At 38.5% G+C, this 25,427-nt stretch overlaps 1 protein-coding gene across 7 annotated transcripts in view; it reads right to left on the reverse strand.

Moving 5' to 3' along the window:
- Positions 1 to 25,427, reverse strand: part of LOC150085455 (uncharacterized) — a 1,845,429-nt gene that overhangs the window by 684,750 nt on the left and 1,135,252 nt on the right. For all 7 annotated transcript variants that reach the window (XM_090374043.1, XM_090374041.1, XM_090374042.1 and 4 more), the window contains one exon: positions 4,621 to 4,947. In XM_090374043.1, coding sequence (XP_090230169.1) covers positions 4,621 to 4,947 — 327 coding nt within the window. The remainder of the gene's footprint in view (positions 1 to 4,620; positions 4,948 to 25,427) is intronic.

Below are 25,427 nucleotides of genomic sequence, written 5' to 3' on the forward strand. Positions count from 1 at the left end.
TCGGAGACATGAAGAAGGTCCCACTCTGATATAACACTTCATGAAGAATTCAGAGTTTTGTCGGGGGTTAAGGTGATAGGTATTCCCCCTATGGATGTAGAGTTTATGATTTTTGCCGCTTGTTTTGTGGTAGAAGCTTCAACCAAAAGGTCGCCAGAATGAAGTCTTTTTACAGATTTAGGTGACCCTGCCAACCCTTCCAATCCTTTCTGCATAAAGAAGGGTGACATCTTTCCAATTGACTGTTCTCCGGTGGAATGGAGAATGAGGAAGAGCGGTGTCACTGATGGGGGCGTATCCTCAGTTCTGGCTCTTTTTACAGAGGAGTTTTCTGAGTTATCATCTCAATCAGTTAGGGCCTTGTTAGGGCCCCAGAAGAATTAGAATTTATATACTCATAGGAGTAAAGTAAAAATTTCCAATGCCCTAAGTACCTCACCCACCACGGAGCCCTACGAGGTGACGCCCACTCGTGAACTAGCAGGTACTGCGTACACGAATGCGACTCCAAGTTCGCTTAGGAGTGCCATACCCAAGTTTCCAATAAGCCTTGATCCCGTCCCAGGACCAAAGGGAGGGAGACTTATTGGAACACAGTTGGCCCTAGCAGTAAGAACCACCCGCCGACTGATCCCAGTCGGGCCTATCCGAAACCACCCGTATTGTCGAAGCAGGGGCCAAAGTGGTGTATTAAGACTGCCCCCCCCCAAAACCACCAGGATCCACCTTTCCGAATTCCACGGGTCGTGGCGCACAGTTGCACACGCCAGATTCCAATGATATAACCCTGGAACCAAGGTATGGGCGTTAGATCCCAGTAATGCTAATCTGGAAAACCAGCAACATCACTGGGAGGTCCCCTCACCACGTATAGGTGGCCATGTCGAGGGGACAGTACTCAAGGTGTGACCTGACCATTGCTTTATACAGAGGGACAATCACCTCCTTTTCTCTGCTAGCAAATTTCCTATTTATCATTCACAAAACCCCATGACCTGCCCTGGCAGCCTGTCTGCATTGCTCAGAAAACTTCATATCTGACTGCACAATTACTCTCAGGTCTTTTTCATTTTCTGCCACCTTAAGTGTAGTACCACACAGTTGGTACGTTACTCTGGGGTTACTTCTACCCATATGCAGTACTTTGCATTTGTCAAGGATAAACTTCAGTTGCAACTTCTTAGCCCATCTGCCCAAATTATCTAGATCCTGTTGCAGTAGCACACTGCCATTACTGTCATTAACAACCCTGCCAACCTTTGTATCATCTGCAAACTTCGACAATAAGCCTGATATACTTCATCAATATCATTGATAAATATACAAAACAACAGAGGACCCAACACCGAACCCTGTGGGACTCCAGTAATAACATTAGTCCACGAAGAGCAGCACCCATTAATTACCATCCTCTGTCTTCTCCCACTCAACCATCCTTTTATCCATTGTAGCACCTTACCCTTAATACCATTCTGCATCAAATTGTAAAATAGTATTCCATGCACAACATTGTCAAAAGCTTTCCTGAAATCCAAATATATGATATCAAAATTAATTTTTTGCATAGAGTTCCTTTGTAACCACATCATAATATCCTATCAAATTTATCAGACAAGAGTTTCCCTTAACAAACCCATGATGTGTCTGAATTATTGCTGCAGTCTTGTCTAGATGATCCTGCAATGCATCTTTAACCAGTGACTCTATTATTTTACCCGGAACAGAAGTTAAACCAACTGGTCTGTAATTACTCATGTCACCCTTCAATCCCCCTTTGTGAATTGGGGATACATTTGCATATCTTCAGTCCAAGGATGCTCTCATAATTATGGCTAAGGGTTTGCTTAGTTCCTTTGCTGCGTCCTTTAATATAACTGGATCCCATCCACCTTAGGTGCCTTTCTTATGTTTAACTTCAACAATTTCTCCTCCACGTTGCTCTCAGTTATTACAAAATCATTAAGCACCCTGCTACAATTTGATAACCTTCAGCCATTTTCAAACCTTAATAACTTCTCATGTGTGAATGTAGATGCAAAATACTCATTCAGTTTGTTTGCTATCTGAGCAGGATCATCAACAGTCGAACCATCGATATCAAGTGGACCAATCAGATTCATCCCCTTCCTTTTAGAGTTTATATAAGTAAAGAAATTCTTGCTGTTTTTCTTAGCACCTTTGCCAAAGATTTCTCATAATCTGCCTTTGCCTGCTTAACTTCCTTTGTGACCTGATTACAGACTAGCTTATATCTGCCATAGGCTTCTGAATCACTTGATAATTTATATGCATCCCATGCATTTTTCTTCTGTCACGAGTCTCATTAGTTCATTTGATAACTATTTAGGCCTAATTGAACAATATTGAAATTGAACAATATTTCTTAATTGAAATTGAACAATATTGAAATTGAACAATATTTCTTAATTGAAATTGAATAATATTTCTTAATAGGTATGAAACTTTTAGTAGCATCCACGATTAATTCCTTGAATGCTTCCCACTTAGAATTTACTGTTGGTAACATCGTCAGTTGATCCCACTGTACAGAATTTAAAAACTGTCTGAGACCACTGTACTCACCTTTATGGAAGCAAAAACCCTTTCCTTTACCCCTGATGGTAATTATATCTTTAAGTAAATCCCACATCAGTACACTGTGATCACTGCCACCTAGTGGTTGCTTTATCTGAAAATTCTTAATACAAGGATGATCACTGCTGATAACCACATCAAGAGTATTACCTTCTCTGGCTCCCTGCTGCAGAAAACAATCATCCAATAAATCCACAAAAGTCTTACTAGTGTGTGAGTGACCAACTCACAAGTTCCAGTCAATATCTGGGAAGTTAAAATCCCCCATTATAAGACATTCTGATTTACTAGCCCACTCTATTTTTCTGTATAATTGTTCACTGTACTCATTCGAGTCATTAGGCCTAAAACACACTCCTACTCTTATTTTTGCTTTCGCAGTGCTTATGTCACACCAAACTGACTCAACAGTGTACTGTTCATCTATACCAACTGGATGCACTTCTTTTGATTTTATGTTTTTCTTAATTAACAGCATAACACCTCCTCCCTTCCAATCCTCTCTATCCTTTCTGTACACGTTGTACTCCCCAAATTCCAGTTCTGCATTCCTTATATCTGTGTGACACCATGTGTCTGCTATCCCAACAATATCTGCCTTTGATGTCTTGACCAACACTTCAAATTCATCAAATTTATTTACTATACTTCTAGCATTGGTATACATGTACCTATTCTTATTATTAGTTACCCTAACACATCCCATATACCCACCTGTTTCACGATGACTGCCATCAGTCCCTGAAACCCCCAGCACCCCTCGCTCCAAGTCACTACTTATTCTAATAGAATAAGTATCGACATTATTCATCCCCTGACATTATTCATCCTAAATAATGTTTTAACCAGCACTTCAAATTCATCCAATTTATTTGCTGTACTCCTAGCATTGGTGTACATGCAAGTATACATGCACTTGTTCTTACTCTTGGTTACTCTAACACAGCCCATGTATTTACTTGTTTCATGACTCCCAGCAGTTCCTGAAATCCCCAGCAACTTGCTTTCTGGGCTGCTGCTCATTGCAATAGAAGAAGATTGTATATAAAAAAAAAAAAAAAAAAAAAAGCCCAAGAAACCAGAAACTGCAAATTGTTTTACGGCTGTTTAAATTTATGACCTATAAAAATGAACTTTAGAATGCCTTTACATAAAGGCATTCAAAATTGATTCTTATAACTGAACATATGATTCTAATAAATAGAGTGTAAGTGCATTTTAATGATTTGAACTGGTTTTTTGAAATTTGATTCTATAAAGTAGCTGATTCTAATAACCAGTGATAAAGTGGAGATTTCAATTGTTTCTGTAGTCTTCCTGATGCAAACAGCAAGGTCAAAATACACTAGTTTGGCAAACTAGTGTATTCTGACCTTGCTCTTTGTAGTAGGATCACTGTACTTGACTTCACTGATATACAGCAAGAAGAAACAAATCAGATCATAACTGACCAACAGCCCAGTAAGACATATAAATTAACTGTAAAAAATTCAAAATTGAAGCACAGAAAAAAACCAAGAAAATGAAGATACTCATTAAAGCTTAAAGGTTTTGCAATTTTCAATGTTTTAAAACAGTCAATTTTGTTAGAAAACTGAACTTTTATCCAACAGCCTAATTAATTTTTTTTTCTTTTTTTTTTTTTTTAAAGAAACAGCCATAAAGCACTCTTTCTTATATAAAAGAGTTATCTAACTCAAAGTAACCTAAACTAAATTTTCATGAACTTAGGATAAACTTTGAGCTGAATTATCATTTAATAAACTTCAAATTGGATTTTCGTTAGTTGACTTACTACAATGAAGTAATTATAAAGGACTGCCATTTTTATTTAAATAATTTATGAATAGTAAAAAGGGAAAAATTAAGTTATCCAATCATTTTGAACTAACAGCCTTAATGTAACAAAAGAACAATAAAGTTAACTTATAACCTAATCTGATATTCTTAATGTTTATTTTCTTCAACACACAATTAATGTTTATTTTCTTAATACAAAATTGCTATAATTTTAAGTTAGTTTACCTTATGCTCAACAATTTTCTGACGGACTTTCTCTTGTTCTACTGGAACTACTGCCATTAATGTCAATTGCTTTTCTGAATTATCTAACCATTCAGTTACAGGGGCAAGTAACTCTTGGAATTCTTTTGCAATGGGAATTGTCTTTTCTAATGATTCCATTCTGTCTTGGGCTCCTGACGTTAATTCTTCAAATCTATGGATTAAAATGCTCAACTGGGAATCAACTTGAGACTGTTCTATGGTATCCAAATTACTCATGATTTCTTTACCCATGGCTGTCAGTGAGCAAACACTGTTCTGTCGATCTAGCAGTAGTTTTTTCAAGAACTGTATAGAAAATAAAGTTTCTTAACTTCTCAATTTTTTAAAGATATCTATTGCAATCAAAATTAAATTAAAATAAACAGGCAATCACTACATATTTTGACTGGTTTTTCTAAAGAATACTGAAAAGTATAATCATATAGTTGCATTTTTATTTTTTTAATTAATGCATATGATAGATTCTTCATGTCTTTTTGCTTTTAATTAACCATGTAGGAAGACAATGTTGATAAAGAGGATTTTGTGAAATTTATTTTCCTGTTCCCCCATTTTAATTTTAAATAGATTTTGAGAATATTAAATGATCAATAACATGACAAGAATCACAACTGATAATATATACAAGCATAATACTATAAACATATACATACATGTATATGTTTATAGCAGTGGTATCCAACCTACGGCTGAAGTGCTGGATCCAGCCAGGAAATAATTTTTATACGGCCCATGCGGAAAGTGAACTAAAACAGCATTTTATAGAGTTGCATCACTGCATATACAGGCATGCAAGCAGCGAGCTCGACTGTATCAAATATGCGAATGTAATTCAGTGCAGTCATGTACGCTAAATACAGTTATGTATGTATCAATCTTTTCATATTGTGAAATAATATTTTGATATAACTTGTTATATTGAATTAAATCATCCTTAAAAATGTTCCAAAAGAGGAAAATTGGAGTGTCATGTTTTTGATCAAAGGTGGACTAAAGACTATTTCTTCATTGATTACTACGAAAAAGCAGTGTAAGGAGACTGTGTGAGTTTTTAAAGAATATAATTTACTCAATATAATAGCGTAGCTTAATTTAAATTTATTATGGTACTCATCTTTTTATAATCTGCATTGACATTGGAATAAAATGGATGATGATTTTAAATTTAAGTTAGCGTGAATAAATTAATTTCCGCACAACTCATGAGATTCCATACAATCAACCCTTCACTATCCAAATCAAAACAAAGTGCAGCAGGACCAGATGGAATCCACTATCAAATGATTAAGCATCTCACTGATAATTCATTATGCACGATTCTACTGCTTTTAAATAGGAAATACCTTGAGCACATATATCCAGAATCTTGGCGGCATTTGTTTGTGTTGGCCTTTCCAAAACCAGGGAAGGACCACTCAAATCCAAATAATTATCGCCCTGATTCCCTCACTAGCTGGCTTAGTAAAACTTTAGAAAGAATGGTGAATGATCAGTTAACATGGTTTATTGACCAAGCCAATATGGTTTTCATAAAAACAGATCAACACTAGATATATTGACAAAAGCCGAAGCAAACATCCGTATTGCCTTTCTCCGAAATGAATATGTCTCGACATTGAAAAGGCTTTTGATACTACCTGGAGATATGGTATCCTACAGGAATTGCACAAATTAGGAATGTGAGGCCAACTACCAAAGTTCCTTCAGAATTTCATGCATAAAAGAACTTTCCAAGTCCACTATCATAATATTTTGTCTCAAATATGCAATCAAGAACAGGGGGTTCCCCAAGGCTCAATCCTTAGTGCAACCCTTTTCGCAATAAAAATAAATCCTATCAAAGAAGTCATTCCAGAAACATAGAAACATATCTATATGCAGACGATCTCACTATTTCGTGTCACTCGCAGAATATGCGGACAGTCAAGAGACAACTTCAATGCACTAAAAACAAAAGAGAGCACTGGTCCACCTATAATGGATATTGACTCTCAGTACAAAAGACAGCAGCAATACACTTCTGCAGAAAACGAAAGATGCATCCTGACCCAGAACTAAGAATAAGCAGTCAACCAATCCCACTGAAGCATAGTATCTGACTACTACGTGTAATCATGGATCACAAACTAAATTTCCTAGAACATATAAAATATCTACGCACAGTGTGCGTAAACAAATTAAACATTTTACGAGCAATATCTGCCATGACATGGGGAGATGATTATTCACTATTGCACATATATTGAGCGATAATAAGGTCTAGATTAGATTATTGTTCTCCCATCTACTCCCCAGCGAGGAAATGTGTTCTAAAATGGTTAAATCCTATCCATCACAGTGCATTACGTGTTGTTTCCGGAGCATTTCGTACGTCACCTGTGTACAGTCTATACACAGAGATTTAGGAACTCCCACTCAGTCTTCGTAGACAACTTCTTCTTATGAATTATGCTACAAAAATTCAAAGCCTTCACCGAACATCCAACTTGGCAATATCTGTATACTCCAAAATGGGAAACTTTATATGAGAAAAAACCTAGCATATGCAAACCTGCTGGCATACGACTAAAAGAAATAATTTCACAATGGAACTTAAATATGGATAAAATCTACCAAGATACCCCCACATATCTTCTTCCATGGGGAAATCATTTCAGCTGACCGTGATGTTGGACCTCATAAAATGGAAACAAAATAACATCCCAAATCAGTACGTTAAACAGCTGCATTCCTCTTACGTAATTCAATTCTCTGATTACTCACATCTGTACACTGAGGGCTCCAAAACAGATACACACGTTGGTGCTGCTGTGGTCCTGCCAAATAGCATAATTTCTCAGTCCCTTCCAGTAGAGTGTAGTATCTATAGTGCTGAACTGTTTGCAATAAGTCTCGCACTAGATCACATTGCCAAAACTTCCCTCGTAAAAAGTACAATTATTACAGACTCATTAAGTACAATATATGCTTTACAGCTACAAAATCAACCATCTCACCCATATCTAAGAAAAATTCTTTCCAGCTTATCGCTTCTTAAGACTGAAAACCAGAAAGTCAGATTCACTTGGATTCCTGGATATGCTGGAAAACTGGATAATGAATGCGCTGATCAAGCTGCCAAACATCCGTCAAATAAATTCTCACCTGCATAAAATTCCACACAATGACTTTAAAAATGTCATTCGAAAAGCATCTGAAAACATATGGATACAGACCTGGAAATCTCAAGAAAACAAACTATACCAAATCAAACATCAGCCGAAATCCTGGAAATCAAGTTTTCAGTCAAACAGGCACAAAGAGGTTATCCTCGCCCGACTTTGCATTGGACATACACATTTAACACACTCTTATCTCCTAATGAAAAATGATCTGCCACAATGCTCTCAGTGTCTATCCATACTAACAGTGAAGCACGTCATCACAGAATGTCCACGTTACCAAATTGCCCGCCAGTCAGCTTTAAAATCGCATGCAAATGAACCATTAAGCCTTGAACTCATTATGGGAGAAAATTCAGAAGTAAAGGAGCAATTGGCAAGGTTTAATAAACCTTGCCAATTGCATCTAATATTCCAATGTTAGTGTTAACATAACTGAAAATAACAAACTTGAAAAGGCCAATATAGCCGAAGCAGCTTTTGCACCACAAAATTACAAAAAACATGAAGAAATTGATGTAGGACTGTGTCCATACTTCCCCAAAATAGATAAGTGCTCAGTGCTTCAAAAAGCCATCCAACAGATCAATGTAGCCAAAATAATAACTAAATTGATATAATAGAATTGCCTAATTGCCTTGGATTATGACAAAAGGTTTATGGCATCAAGCCCCTGCTACATAGGCATAAGTCGATTTGCCATTGTTTTGCATGAAACATGTTTAAAGGTAAATTGAGAAGCCCTGATTTGTGGAATGTCAGCCTGATGTGCAAAGGCAGATGGACCTGCTCACACTGGAATCACCATTGTAGTGGCCAACTATAACCTTTTCCAAATAATTTCTCTTACTACCAACGTACTAGAAGAGGCAGTTGCCATTCAACTCTTTGTATTTACCAATTGGAATTGAAATCTCACAAGCAGACCTTTAAGAAGTTGAATGTTCTCCAATTTGTGTCATCCATGTCATGGGGTGCTGATCGACATACATTGATCCATCTTTATAGGACTCTCATCGTGTCCCCTCTGGACCGTGGCTCTCCACTGTATGACTCTGCAAGGAAAAGTACTTTAGAGCAGTTAAACACCATCCGGCGGCATAGTGCTCTGAGAGGCTTTTATTGCTGTCTTGGGGCTTTCAGAACCTCCCCAGTTCAGTCTTTGTACCGAAGCCCACGAACCTCCAGGCCCTGGGTGCCAAGCGATTACAAGTGAGCTCTATGCAGCATTTGCTTTGTACACGCAGCGAGTACAAAGCGAATAGTTTTTACATTATTTAGTTGTATTTCGTAACTTCTGCACTACAAGAACTAGACAGAATTCCAGAGAGGAAACTCACCTTTTTATTTCTTTAATAGTACTAACTGAACTTGTTGTTGTTATTTGGTTTTTAGGAGCATTAGCAACTAAGGCCATATTGCTCCAGGAATATGTGGTGGTCATTCCCTGACCTTTCCGCATCCTCCGTATTTGGTCGTCACTGGCTTGAACCCCGGTCTAATCAAGAAGTATGTGCTACACACTGTTGCTCCTTCCCACCTGGCTATGGAGGCACTGCTAACCGAACTAACTCAGCCGCATGGTTACCCTTGTGGCACTGCTCCTGCCTCCCCGTGGCAGGGCTGGTAACCCAGAAAAAAAAGGAGCAAAATGATCTCTCCTACAGGACCTAAGGATCCTAACATGGCTACTCGTGAGATAAAAGACTCTAACTCATGCAGTGCAAAAAGACAAAAAACTGATACTATTATTCCAATATCTTCTGCTCTTTGCATAATTCTTTGTCTAGACAAACTAATGTTTTGTATCATTGTTCATTTCTCCATACACATTTTTCCACAACTTTTAACAAATAATGCTTTACAAGTTCATCATCACCAAATGGTTTACTTTCAAAAGCGATCAAATGTGCAACTTGATAACTGGCACTTACGGCATATATATTTCTTGACTGATACATTTTCAATGTGTTTTGTTGTTTTCTTAATTCATTTTGTAACTATGAACACTTTTCTCTCTGCAACACTGCTTTACGTTGATCATAAGATTTATGCTTGGAATCATAATATATTCATAATAAATTATATTCTTGACAATTCGAAAATTGTAGATCTCTTAAAGTACCATTTATAACTGACACAATATAATAGCGTAGCTTAATTTAATTTATTATGGTACTCACCTTTTTATAATCTCCATTGATGTTGGAATAAAATGGATGATAATTTTAAATTTAAGTTAGCGTGAATAAGTTAGGATTTAAAAACAGAATTAAAATGTGCACAAGGAAGTAGAAGTGCATGTCTTCGTCCTTTAACATTGACAACCAAGGACGAAGACGTGCACTTCTACTTCCTTGCGCACATTTTAATTCTTTTTTTAAATCCTAACTAACTTTTGTATTTTCCGATTTGAGCTTTATATTTTTGAAAGACTGGTCTATATGACGATGTAGCTGATAATTCCTCAAAGGTTTCTCCTAGTAAATTTGCAACTTTTTCTGGATCAGTTATGTCATGGCCTTTCCAGCTCATTATTGGTTTAGGTGCTGTTGAATATTTAAATGAGATTTGTCTAATTTTATTCCACATAATTCTAGTGTCGGTATTTCTATTAATTTTGTTAGGACTCTTTTTTGCGATTTTTGACATATGTAATGTGCTTTTGCTCTGGCTTTCATATATTTTATGAAAATAGTGGTGGTGGGGAACATTCTGAATTGATTCCAAGCTTTATTTTTCTCTTTCTCTTTCTTTGCTTCCAGGCATTCTTCATTCCACCACTGCTTGTAATGTTTGTGGTACTGAATAGAGGTCTTTGGTATTGAAATATTTGCTGCAGAGATGATTTGGTTTGTAACATAAGTAACAGCACTATTGATATCACATTGGCTTATAGTTTGCTCATCTAAAGAAGCAGCACATTGGTATTTTTCCCAGTTTGCTTTGCGAAATTTCCACTTTTTACCTCTTATTAATTGTGGTACATCATTTGTTAATAGGTGGCAAACAACTGTGTAGTGATCACTATTATAAGGATCATTTGAAACAGACCAGTCAAGAATAGGATAGAGAGGCAGAGAACAGATGGTGAGATCAATTGCAGAAGTACTCCCTGTTGGTAAATGGGCATGGGTATGAGTACCTGTGTTTAACAGTGTTAAGTTCCTGCTATCTAGAAGTTTTTCTATCATCTGCCCTCTTTTGTCTATATGAAGAGAGCCCCAAATGGTATGATGCCCATTAAGGTCTCCCATCAAACAGAATGGAGATAGTAATTGGTTAACTAAGTCCTCGAAGTCTTGCAATGTATACGTATGGTTAGGTGGAAGATAATTCCAATAACAATGCGGACCACGACTGCTTCAAGGGATGTTTGCAGCTGAATATAGCTGGATGGAATATTAGAGTCAACCAAAATGCCAACTCCTCCATGGGTGGTTGTTGTAGTTTTACGATCTTGCCTATATATATTACAGTGCTTTATTGAAATATTTATGTGCTGAGTTAGGTTTGTTTCTTGTAAACAAACGCTTGCAGGATTATAGATGGAAATCAGATCTTTGATATCGTTAAGGTTACTCCGAATTCCACGACAATTCTACTGAAGTATACACATTTGGACTTAGTTATTGATTCAGATGATTTATGATGTGCTGCCTGTTTCAACCGATCTATTTTGACTTTTTCTTTTCTAGGGAAATTTGGTCTACCACCACTGTCCATATCATCATTTGCGTAAAGTTCCAGAACTGGTTTGCCTTCTTGCTCCTTTTCATCATTTTCCAGAGTGACAGTATTTTTTTTTTATTTTTCAACCTTTTATAACTTTTTGGTGTTGAATCTTCAGCATCTGGTGAGATTATAATGGGCGTATTAATTGCCTGGTCAACTTTTGGTTTTGTTTGTAAAAGGAGATAATGTGCCCAGTCCACTATTGAGATGTTAGGTGGAACGGAGATGTCAGTCTGTATTGCCGCTACTTTTGTTTTCTGCACTGCAGTTGTAGTTGCTGCTGCATATGATCTCACTGCTGGAAGTAGTGGTATCTGCTTTTTCGCTCTTGGTATGTGACCTTATGTTTAGTTTTATATTGCTGAACTTGCTTCTCTCTCTTCCATATACTGCAATCTCTGGAATAGACAGGGTGGTCCCCTTTGCAGTTTGGACAGTGAGAGACTCTGTACGGCATTCTTTATCATTATGGTCTTTTGAGCCACAAGTGGCACAAATAGTTTGTCCTCTGCATACTGTTTGGGAATGGCCATACTTTTGACGCTTGAAGCATCTTATGGGATTGGGGATGTATGGCTTTACCTGGCAGTTCAGTTTTCTGCTTTGACTAATGTTGGTAGAGTAGGAGTATTGAAAGTAAGTATGATAGTGCGGGTTAGTATCAGGTTTCCATCCTTTTTAATAAGGATCCTTTTTTGCATGTACGACATTTTGGTTTGGTTTTGTAACTCTTGTACAATTTATTCTTCAGAGTTGTAAGAGGTCCCATTCCACGATAACCTCTTTTGATGAATTTAAGGTGGCACGTGGAGTGACCTTGGGCAGAGGGGAACGGGTATTCTGTGTGTTGTTGGACACTCAGTCTAAAACACTGATGAATCCAATATCTTTCTATTAGAGAAGATTTAGGCGAAGTCCGGTTGGCCTGCCTCCCTTAAATCCACTCATGCACACCTTCCCAATGGTAAGCCCTGTTATGTCACTTAAGTGGTAACGAACGTGTAGAGTGGGTCTCTTCAAGACGCCTGGTCAGCATGAAGAGGAAAAGACCAAACCCTCCAGCATATGACAGCACGACAAAACAAATGGCCCTCAGTCCCCAGCGGGTTTCACTTCCCCTATTACGGCAGCGAGAGGATCAGGGTGGAAGCAGAGGGTGCTAAGAATCTCTGGGTATGACCAGGCTGCCATGCACGGAAACTGAACTTGGCTTGTTAAAACGTAAGATTGCTCATCAAGGAAGACAGGATATTAGAGCTGGAAAAAGGAACTAGAAAATGTGAATTGGAATATCATCGTTTTGGCTGAAAGAAGAAGAAGAAATGAATCACTTATAAGTTTACCAAGTGGAAATCTGCTGTACACCAATGGAAACAGTGAAAGGAGCGAAGGTGGAGTTGGGTTTCTGGTCCATAAAGATATAAAAAACAACATTTTGGAATTCAAAAGTACATCACCAAGGGTGTCAAGACTAATACTCAAGATTTCTATGAGGTACAAGCTAAAGGTTATAATGATTTATGCACCAACATCAAGCCATGAAGTTGGTTGGAAAAAGACAAAACAGCACAGAAAGGGGAACTATAGGAAATTTTGGAATTGGTGAAAGAAATGAAAGTGGTGAAAGACTTGTGGAATTTGCAGAATCTCAAGGATCGTCAGTAATGAACACTTTTTTCAAGAAAAGGGTGAAAAAAAAGTGGACATGGAAGAGGTCAAATGGATTAACAACTAATGAAATCGACTTCATCCTCACTAACAGAAGATATATCGTGAATGATGTTACCGTCCTGAATAAGGTAAATGTTGGAAGTGATCACAGAATAGTAAGATGCACACTTGATATAGATGTAGGAAAGGAAAAAACTGACTCGAGTAAATGATACGAAAGTCTTTGAGATAATGAGAAGTCCGGTTGGCCTGCCTCCCTAAAATCCACTCATGCACACCTTCAGATTCAAATCTAAGACAATGAATCTGAAGAGAAGAAAAAGCAGTATGTACTGGAACTTAGGAACAAGTTTGAGCTTCTGCAGACTGCTCAGGACCAAGATATCGATGAGGAATATTACAACTTTCTGAAAGTGATAAAGCCCAAGAAACCTATAGGGAAAAAGAAATCCAAAGAAGAAAAAATTAGTCAAGAAACACTTGTCGTGATGAACCAAAGACGAAAAATGAAGAGCAAGATGAACGAGACTGACAAGGAGGAAATTGAGTATAATGAGTTATGCAAAGCCATTTGAAAGAGATTCAGAGGGGACATAAGAAGATTTAACACAAGAAAAGTAGAACAAGCATTAAGGGAAAACAAAGGACTTAAATCAGCAGCCATGAGCAGTAATACAGAAAGACAAATGATACTGAAACTGAAGAATAGTGATGGTGTACTTATAAATAGCAGAGAAAGCATAATTCAAATAGCAGAAGACTACTATAGAGAATTATACAAGGAGCGAGGGAATGATGAGAGCAGTGGGGAAGATGGATTGGATCGCAAATTAGCAACACGTACAACATACCCGATATTCTTCCTGATGAGATAGAATATTTGTTGAAGAAAATGAAGAATCAAAAAGCTCCAGGAGAAGATGAAGTTACTGTAAAGTTGTTTAAATTGGGAGGAAGAGACATAACACAAAAACTGGCAAGACTCTTCACAAAATGCTTTAAATTGGAAATTACAGACCAATTAGCTTGTTTTCCCATATCTACAAGTTGTTCACAAGGGTCATTGCTAACAGATTAGAAAGAATACTTGATGAGAATCAACCGAAAGAGTAACGTGGCTCAACTATGGATCACCTTTATGTAATATCACAGCTAATGGAGAAAGCAAATAAATATAAAACACCATTATGCCTGGCATTTGTGAATTATGGGTGGGAGCGAGAGTACATATGAACAGGCGAAGTTTTTACGGCTCCAGCAAATAGAGACGTTTTTTCCTTTTTTATTGACTTAAATTGGCATATTAATTTATTTTTTAGAGTTGCTTTATATTCCTAGTAACAATACTTTAGTTTAAATTGAATTTAGACAGATTTTGTAGGTTATTCCTTAGTATCGGTAAGGGTATCAAATCCACGTGTGGACAGGTTTTGCAGTTCCCGCGAATGAAAAGTTTTTAATTATACTTAGCCACTTTATTGACTTAATTGTTAGATTAAATTATTTTCTATAAGTAGCTTATAGACCTAGTCAAGCTCCGTGGTTTATTTTGAATTTAGATAGTGCGATTTGGAAAGTAAATAATACCTCGTGTCTGTAGGTTAACCATTCGTAACTTGCCACCATTGTTAAAAGATACCACGTGTGATAGCGTAAGGTTTAACGGAAAACTAGATAGCGAGTATAGTAGTATCAGTTAATCAGTAAAATTTATTAATCTTATTAAATTTCATTGTCAACTGAATTCTACTTTTTTAACTAAATAAATATAGGGACCTAGTTATTACAAACGTAACATCATAAATGAATACATATAAATTGGTCCTTGAGGTTGTCACACACATTCTCTCAGATTTGCCAGACAAGCTGCGCTTGCTACCTGGGAGTCTAAAACGCTGATGGAACTGATATTCGGGTAACACTGAAGTCAAGTGGACCCAATTTCGGCGAAGTCCGGACGGTCTGTAACAGCCAAATCCTCTGCTTGCACCTTCACGATGGTGGGACTGTTAGTAATTCTGGGTATAACCTCCATGAACAAGTACATGGTGATAAACCACCCAGCCATGAACCAACGTAAGCAGGGGTCGAGGTGTGGTGCCCAAACCACATGGAGGAACGCTGCCCCACTGTTACCAGGCAGTACTAGGTGGTAGGTGACTCTCCTCAACTGGTGCAATACCATCACTTTGCTTATTGGAGGCTTGAAGTGGTGGAACCCATGTTTAGTCTCTAGAGCTAAGTTCTGGTCAACCATTCCCTATCTCTTCCATCATGCAGTATGATTGATGACTTTTGAGGTTATGATGAACATCGTGGCGAGATCCAATATTCCTTACATTTCGAGGGTACAGCTCTAAAACTGTGTTCGCAGACTGGCCGCTAGTTAGTACACCGGACCGAACCTATTGGTAACTCTCTAGGAGGCTTCCGATTCAGTTAGTGTATAATCTTGTTACCTCTACTTTGTCAGATAGTGACTGGAGGGAGTCCGAGTAGTGTGTATGTGGGGAGCATTGTTGAGGCTACGTTATGTCAAGGATCTGGTTATATTCTTACCATGTGTACGCCATATCCAAAAATTTCATTACTTCATACAGCATGTCCCACCCACTTTTTCTTACTATTGAATACACCATGAATTGTCAAACTAATAGAGCAAGTTTATCTGCGAAACGATCTAAACCTCCCAAGCACTTCCTAATTCATTTCACAAATATACGTGGTCTCAATTCTAATCTCAACGATGTCCATTTCCACTTTCAGTCTGCCAAACCCCATGTATTTTTTCTGACAGAATCTCAGTTATTGGTTGATTCAACTACTGCTCATCTCAGATGCCCAAAGTATTTGCTGTATGATTCATTTCGCCTCAAAGGTGGTACTTGTGCATATGTCCGTTCTGATATTCCCTGTCAGAGACTTGGAAATTTGGAATCTCCTCTCTTTGGTCTTCTCTGGCTTAAAATCTCTCTACCTCATTGCTACAAATTCATCTGTTGTCTCTACCATTCTCCCAATTCTACTAATCACTTGGAGCTCTTTGACTTCCTCTCTTTGCAACTTGACTTTCTCCTGTCCAACTTTCCTAACAGTGAGGTAATTTTCCTTGGTGATTTTAATGTTCACAACTCCAGCTGGCTTCCATTTTCTAGTCACACCGACACAGCTGGTCAAGATGCTGAGGCTTTTGCAATTACTAATGACCTTGCACAGATTGGTCATTTACCTACAAGAATACTGGATAATCCTATATATACAGCCAATACGCTTGATCTTTTACTCACAAACAACCCTTCTAAGTACACAGTCGAAGTGAGAGGTCCTTTCGGCACTTCAAATCACAACTTGGTGATTGTCTCTTCTCCAATGAAACCTTTATCTCATGGCTATTCCCAACCTCGTGTTGTTTGGCATTACAAGAATGCAAAATGGGATGACCTACGAGACTTCTTTTCCTTGTTCAGATTACTGTTTCAAAACTTCTGATGTCAATGTTTGCTCAGATCGTGTCAGTGAAATTGTTCTTGCAGGAATGGAATCCTTTATCACACTCTCCACTTTAAAATCTCGTCCTTTAACTAAACCTTGGTTTTCCAATAAATGTGCTAAGGCTGTTCAAGAGAAGAATGTTGCATATCGTAATTGGCTTGTTTCTAATTCTCCAGTTTCATTTTCTGCCTACACCAAAGCTCAGAACAATTGTAAAGCAGTTATTAATCAGTCCAAACTAGATTTTGAACAGGCTAAGAGTGGAAAACTTGCTTCTTGCCCTAATGGTAGCCGAGCATTCTGGTCTCTTCCCAAACCAAGTGGCCGCAAATTTTGCCCATCTCTGCTCCCACCTCTGTCCAAACTAGATGGTTCTGGTGCCACTTCAGCCAAGGATAAAGCTGATCTGCTAGCATCCCATTTTTCTTCCAACTCATGTATTAATTATCTTGGTAAAACACCTCCCACCATTCCCAACACCTTCCATTCAATGCCTCCTGTGGTCTTCCGTCAAAAGGATGTCAGAAGGATTTTGACGAATCTTGATGCTAAGAAAGCTCCAGGTCCCGATGGTATTTCTCCACTTGTTCTCAAAACCTGTGCTCCTGAACTTACTCCTATTCTTTGCCGCTTTTTTCACTTTCTTATTCCGAAAGTGTTTTTCCTTCTGCTTGGAAATTTGCTCATATCCAGCCAGTTCCTAAAAAGGGTGACAAATCCCTCCCATCCAATTATCGTCCCATTGGAATAACTTCTACTCTTTCTATAGTAATGGAGAAATCAATTAACCGCAAACTCTTAAACTACCTAGAAACCTTCCGTCTGATCAATGATCGCCAGTATGGATTCTGTCAGTATCGATCCACTGATGATATTCTTGCTTATGTTACTTATTTATGGACTAATTCAATGGAAAGGTTCAGAGAAACACAAGTAGTTGCTCTTGACATCTCAAAGGCTTTCGATCGTGTTTGGCATAAAGGTCTTCTAAACAAGCTTCCATCTTATGGTTTGCCAAATGTTTTTAGTAATTGGTTATCCAGTTTTCTCTGTGATCGCTCACTGAGGGTGATGGTAGATGGCTCTCTGTCTTCTAACTTCTCCACTAATGCCTGTGTCCCCCAAGGTTCAGCTCTTTCCCCCACTCTTTTCCTCTTGTATATTAATGACCTTCTTCCATTGACTGGAAATCCTATCCATAGTTTTACCTAGGATAGCTCATTCCATTCCACTTTCCATTTTGAGAAACCTTGTCCTGCTCAATCAGCTTCAATTTCTCGAAAATTCCTTAAATGCCGATCTTCAGGTAATTCTCCAGTGGGGCAAAGACAACTTAGTTGATTTCAACCCTTCTAAAACTCAGTCTTGTCTTATATCTCACAAAAAGGATTCTTCTGCTCCTATGCTTCTCTTTAGTGACATTCCTATTTCTAGGAAAAATGATATATCTCTTTTGGGGATTACCCTGACTTCTAATCTCTCTTGGCAACAGCACATTATAAATATTGCTTCCTCCGCAACTAAAAAACTTGGTTTTCTCTTTCGCTCTCGGCATTACTTTTCTTCCAAACAGCTGCTCACTCTGTATAAATCACAAATCCGCCCTGCCATGGAATATTGTTCCCACATCTGGGGCGGTGCCCCCAAAACCTCTCTCAGGCTTCTTGCTTCCATTCAGAAGAGGGCAGTTAGGTTAATTAATGATTCATCTCTAACAGAATCTCTCAACTCGCTCTCTCATAGATGTACTGTTTCTGCTGCATGCCTCTTCTACAGATACTTCCATGGGCACTGTTCTTCTGAATTGGCGTCTATAATTCCCACTCTCTCTTTTAAAACGGCCCAAACACGTGCCCCACCAGCCAACATCCATTTACTATCCAACTTCAAACTCACAGAACCAACTTTTCATCTTCCTCGTTTATTCATTCGACTGCCGCTTTCTGGAACAACCTTCCTTCATACGTATTTCCTGAAAATTACAGTCTACTGAAGTTCAAGTCCAATGTCAACAAATATCTTCTTTCGTCTTCTCAACCTCCAACCCAAGCACGGTACTAAGTACTATAGGTTCTAATACCGCTCCTGTTTACATAAAAAAAAAAAAAAAAATTGACAGGGGATAAGAAAGTCATATAACGTAACTCGGAGATAATATTCGATACCGAAATACATACATATAGTTTTATAACTGCATTGGGATATAGGTTAGGGTTATATTTTGTATTGAAATTTTACTGAACTTGAATATAAATCATGACTCAGACCAGAGCAACAAAGCAAAAGGCTCAAACTAGTGGGTGCTGTGGCTCACGGGTGAATTGAGGGGGGTGGGGCGGTTGTCCTCTGAATCACAGTCTACTGAAATGCACTGCTTATTTGATCTTTGTGGAGCAATCAGAAATGGGACATGATATTGCCAAGTGGAATGTCTTTGTGTGTGTGCGCGCGATGTAAGAAGTGCGAGGAAATCAGGCGTCAACTCAGCATTGTTATGGGCTTATATGAGAGCTTGAAGGACAGGGTGGATGCCCTCGAAGGATTTAAATTGAGGGGCCCATCAAGCTCTCAGCTGCCCACATCAATGCCAGAGCTTGCACTTGAACATCATGCAACACAGTGGCAACCCCCAAGGCAAAATGCGCTGGTCCCAAAGGAACTAGTTGTTGTAGGTGACTATTGTCAGGGAAACAGGGAACATATTGTGCAAAAAGGATAGATGGAACAGGACCAGGGTATGTCTGCCAGGGGCAAAGGATGATGATGTTGTAGGGCAGAGATCATCCTTTAAGGGCACAAAGGGTGATATTGTTATACACTTTGGCACTAATGATACTTCCATATTAAGAGTAGAAGACTGGCAGAATTACTTAAAAGTACAAGATAATGCTGAAAAAAAGCCGAGAGTTGGGGTTAAATTTGAAAGTGTCTGCAATTCTGCCGAGACATGATAGGAGGGAGTATATGATGAGAACCTTGTCGATCAATTCGGCCCTGGAGAGATTGTGCAAGGTTCAAGGGGTAGAATTTTTCTCAGCGTGGTCTGTGCTTGTTAACAGGAGAGACTGCTTCTACAGGGATGGGATGCACTTAAATAGAAAGGGTGCAAGAATATTTGTTGATGTTATCGAAGCAGAGTTAAGTAGGTTGGAAAACTGCTAGCTTGGGGGTGATACACGGACTAATAGATTAACAGTAGCCGCGGACAGAGGTAAACGTGATTCTTGCACTACTTCTTTTGAAATGCAATTGAATAGCAGCCTGGAAAGCAAGGCAATGGGAATTTCCAGGACTGCTGGGAGTCGTAGTGGAACAAATAAATACATGGGGTGTGTTAGGGTAACTTGGAGTAGAAACAGGTGCATGTACACCAATGCTAGGAGTAAAGTTAATAAATTTGATGAGCTTGAATTGCTAGTCAAGACATCAAAGGCAGATATTGTTGGGATATCAGAGACATGGTGTCACACAGACATAAGCAGTGCAGAACTGGAATTTAGGGAGTACAATGTGTAAAGGAGGGATAGACAGGACATGAAGTGAGGAGGGGTTATACTGTTAGTTAAGGAAGTTAGTTAAAATATAAGGAAGTGCATCCAATTGATATGGGCGGACAATGCAACGTTGAGTCTGTTTGGTGTGACATAAGTACCGGAAAAGGAAAAATGAGAGTAGGTGTGTGTTATAGGCCAAATGAATCTGATGAGTATAATGAGCCATTGTGCAGAGAAATAGAGTGGGCTAGTAAATTAGAGTGTCTTATAATGGGGGATTTTGAATACCCGGATATGGACTGGAATTTGTGGGTTGGTCGTTCACACACCAGCAAGGCTTTTGTGGATTTATTTGATTTTTGTTTTCTACAGCAGGCAACTAGAGGGAATAATACTCTTGATCTGATTATCAGTAGTGATTCTTCATGCATCAAGAATCTGCAGATAAAGGAACCACTAGGTGGCAGTGATCACAGTGTGCTGAAGTGGGATTTACTCAAAGAGGTAACTACCATCAAGGGTAAAGGGAAGGGTTTTTGCTTTTGTAAAGGTGCCTACAGTGGTCTGAGACAGTATTTAAATTCTATATGGTGGGACCAACTGATGAGGTTACCAACAGCAAATTCAAAATGGAAAGCATTCAAAGAATTAATCTTCGAAACTACTAGGCTATTCATACCAACAAAGAAATATTGTTCAAGATTTAGGCCTAAATGGATGTCAGATGAACTAATTAGATGTGACAGAGAAGAAAATGCATGGGATACATATAAATTAACATGTGACACAAAAGGCTATGATAGATATAAGCTGGTCTGTAACAAAGTTACAAAGGAGGTTAGGCAGGCGAAAGCAGATTACAAAAAATCTTTGGCAAAGGATGCAAAGAAAAACAGCAAAGAGTTCTTTACTTATGTAAACTCTAGAAGGCAGGGGATGAATCAGATTGGTCAACTTGATATCGATGGGTCAACTGTCGATTATCCTGCTCAGGCAGCTCACAAACTAAATTAATATTTTACATCTACATTCACAGATGAGCAGTTATTCAGGGAGGGGAATGCCAGAGGTGTATTCAACTCTGGCAGTAAGCGAGATAATCTTGTAATGAATGAGAGTAAACTGGAGGAGAAATTGTTGAAGATAAACATAAGAAAGGCTCCTGGGGTGTGTGGAATCTATCCGGTTATATTAAAGGAGGCAGCAAAGGAAGTAAGCAAACCCTTAGCAATAATTATGAGAGCTTCCCTGGACTCAGGGGAGGTACCCATGGACTGGAGATATGCAAATGTGACCCCAATCTACAAAGGATGATCAAAGGGAGGTAATTACAGACCTGTTAGTTTAACTTCTGTTCCAAGGAAATTAATGGAGGCACTGGTTAAAGAAGCATGGCAAGATCATCTAGACATGACTTCAGTTACAGCTCGGACACAGCACGGGTTTGTTAAGGGGAAGTCTTGTCTGACAAATTTGATTGGATACTATGATGTAGTCACAAAGGAACTGGATGAAAAGAATAACTTTGATATCATATATTGGGATCTTAGAAAGGACTTTGATACTGTTGCACATGGAAGACTGCTGCACAAATTGGAGAAGTGTGGCATTGGAGGCAAATTGCTGCTATGGATAAAGGGATGGTTGAGTGGGAGAAGACAGGAGTGGTAATCAATGGACATTGCTCTTTGTGGACTAATGTTATTAGTGGAGTGCCTCAGGGTTCACTGTTTGGTCCATTGTTGTTTTCTGTATTTATAAATGATATAGATGATGGTATATCAGGCTTAATGTCCAAGTTTGCAGCCAATACGAAGGTTGGCCCAAACTTAATGACACTAATGACAGTACACTGCTGCAACAAAATCTAGAAAAGTTGAGCAGATTGGCTAAGAGGTGGCAAATAAAGTTTAACATTGACAAACGTAAAGTACTACATATGGGAAGCAGTAATCCCAGAGTAACGTATCAACTGTGGTACCACACTGACTGTGGTAGAGAATGAAAAAGACCTGGGGGTAATTGTGCAGTCAGATATGAAGTTCTCTGAATAGTGCAGACGGTCTGCAAGAGTAGCTCATGGTGTCTTGTCAATGATATACAGGAATTTTTCTAGCAGGGATAAGGAGGTGATTATCCCCTTGTATAAGGCAATGGTCAGGCCACACTTTGAGTACTGTATACAGGTCTGGAGGCCTCATTTTAAGTAGGATGTAGAGCTGTTGGAACGAGTACAGAGAAGGGCAACAAGATTAGTGAATGAAACAAAGGGTTGATCTTACGAAGAAAGGCTTAACTTTTGCAAATTACAGTGTCTGGAAACTAGGCACCTGCGAGGTGATCTGATTGAGGTGTATAAAGCCTTGAATGGTTTGAGCATGCTCAATGCGCATGGGATTCTTCCTCTTGCTCAGAATAATCGCCGGAAAGGGCATAAATTCAAATTGAGAAAAGACGGTTGTAGGATAGATGTGCGGAAGTTTGCCTTTAGCCAGCGGGTGGTTGATTGCTGGAACAAACTTCCATCTGTCGTTGTAGAAGTTGATAGCTTAAATATATTCAAGGCAGAACTTTTTTTTTTTTTTGCTGATGCTATATAAGCTTGCTTTCTTGCATCATGTTCCTTTGCTAATGCTAATGAAAAGGCAATTGATTCCATACAGCATAAGGCAATGTTACGGTCACTGGAAAGACAAGGCATACATACCCCATATATTATGATTTTGATGAAAATATATGAGAACGCTACCTCCTTTATTAGACTAGACAAAGACAGTAGCAAATTTAAAATCGAGAAACGAGTTCAACAAGGAGACAGACACAATATCTCCGAAGCTGTTTACTGCTGCCCTTGAGGAAGCTTTCAGAAGACTAGACTGGTCTCAGAAAGGAGTCAATGTGAATGGAGAGTACGTAAACCATTTATGATTTGCAGATGATATTGTGGTCATAAGCCACGATCCCAAAGAATTAGAGGAAAATCTTAATCAGTTATGCACAGTTAGTAAGGATTTTGGACTAAATATGAATATGGTTAAAACAAAAGTAATGATGAACAAGTATGCCACGGAAAGGGACATAATGATTGAAGGAGTAGTAATTGAAAAGGTGGAGTCATATACTTATCTGGGACAAGTTATTAGCTGTAATAATGATAAATGGCTGGAAGTCAAGAGAAGAATAAATTTTGGATAGATAGCATTCAGGAAATATAGTCACATACTGAAGGGGCAATATCCCAGTTTGTCTGAAACGTAAAATAATGAACCAATGTATACGCCCCACCTTAACTTATGGAAGTGAAACTTGGACACTCACCAAAAGAATGGAAGAGAAACTGAGAACTATACAGCGAAGAATGGAACGAATTATATTGGGAATCAGACTGTTAGATAAGAGAAACACATGGATTAGGCAGGAAACTCAAGTAAAGGACATTCTTATCAAAACTAAAGGACTAAAATGGTCTTGGGCAGGACACATAGCTCAAAGACATGATGACAGATGGACTAAGAAAATAACAGAATGGTACCCAAGAGGAGCTAGAATAAAACCTAGAAGACAACGGCGGAGATGGATAGATGAAATTCATGAGTTTGTGGGTAGTAAATGGATGGCCATTGCACAAAACAGAAGGAACTGGAAAGTTGCTGGAATGGCCTTCAATCCTGCACTGTGGATTGAAAATGGCTGATGATGATGATGTGGAGTGACTTTGATGGGAATCCCACCAAAAGTCGTAGCTTTAAGAAAAAGCTCTGAATGTTGATGATTTGTTGTTTCTATTAGTAGGTCACCATATTTTAAGCAGCAAACGATTTTCGGTGGACCAGCTGTATGTTCTAAGCACCTTTGTATTACAAAGGGAGAAAGTTTACTTATAAGCTGTTAGGGAGTGGAAAATTAGAAAGAGTGAAGAGATGGTTTGGGTCACATCTTTCTTTTGTCTTTTGGCAGAAGATGGATAAGGATCATCTTGCTGCCGATTATGATCAGATAGATTCATAGTTCCAAGTGAAGCCTGGTTTGTTGAGTCCGTTGTTGCTCCTTTTAGCCCTGATGGGATTATTTTGCCTTTCAAGTGTCTGGCCCTGCCACTGGGAGGCAGGAGCAGTGCTAGCTAGTGACCAAGTGGCTGGAGAGTTAGTTTGTTAGTGAAGAAAATAAATGTACTAAGAAGAGAAAGGTGGTTTTCCTTCCTGGGTTCTTACGTAAATCTGTTAAGGACAGAACCACTTACAGTGAACTGAGGATGAGAAAGGTGCTAGAAATGAAACAGAACGAAATCACTTTTAAAGACCACTCTATATGTCACTTAAGAAAATCGCGTGGTCCCTATTGCTTGGTACTCAGGGCCAATTTCTTCCTCTGCAAAGAGTTCTAAAACTGAGTCATCCAGTACCTCTTTTATTTCAATATCCATTTTTTCTTGTGTTACAGGAGTTACTTCAGATTGTTGTGGTTTTTGCTTTACCACTAGGCTTTAATAAAATGAATACAGTAGAAACGCTAATATAATAGTGGTAACTGATCAGTCTTGCTATGCAGGTTTTTGTGAGTTAATAAAAAACTAGTGATGGGACTAGATGACCTTTAGGCAGAATAATCATTTCAGTTTATGTTCCAATGAATCTCTCTACAATCATCTGAGGCAAACTAATTCAGAACGTTGCATGGAATGTATGGAGGCCATTGCTATTTATAAGTTCCAACGCTTTCCTTGCACCCAAGTATGAGATGTTAAGCTCTGCCTTTAATATTTGTATCTCTTTTTCCACTGCTGGCACGTTCAAGAGTATGGTGCTCTTCTTAGAAGTTAATACATGTGGTTTTCGGGGCTGAAGATACTGTAATTTAATGGGTCCTTGCACTACAATGAGAGCATGCAAGGACACCAGACAGGCCATTTGCTAGTGTCCATATTGATAGTACTTAAAAAACTTTATTGGGTATATATGGTATTGCTGTGGAGTGCACATGACCAGATATAATTGAATTCAGAGATGGTAAATTGAAAGTATGAAGTTGTGCATGTGCCTCTACTAATGCTAACATATTTTCAACTATATTCTTGGAGTCTGGATCCTTGTTGTTCCTTAAGAGGTTCTCAAAAACAGACCTAAATCTAATCCATGCCTATTTTTCTCTTTTATTCATAGTTCTCTTAACTTTTCAGTTTGGATCTTTGAGGTGCAAAAAAATATCTTGTTTT

The sequence above is a fragment of the Mastigoproctus giganteus genome, chromosome 5, assembly GCF_048544385.1.
Source record: "Mastigoproctus giganteus isolate SK-2022 chromosome 5, ASM4854438v1, whole genome shotgun sequence".
In the NCBI taxonomy this organism is placed as follows: Eukaryota; Metazoa; Arthropoda; class Arachnida; order Uropygi; family Thelyphonidae; genus Mastigoproctus; species Mastigoproctus giganteus.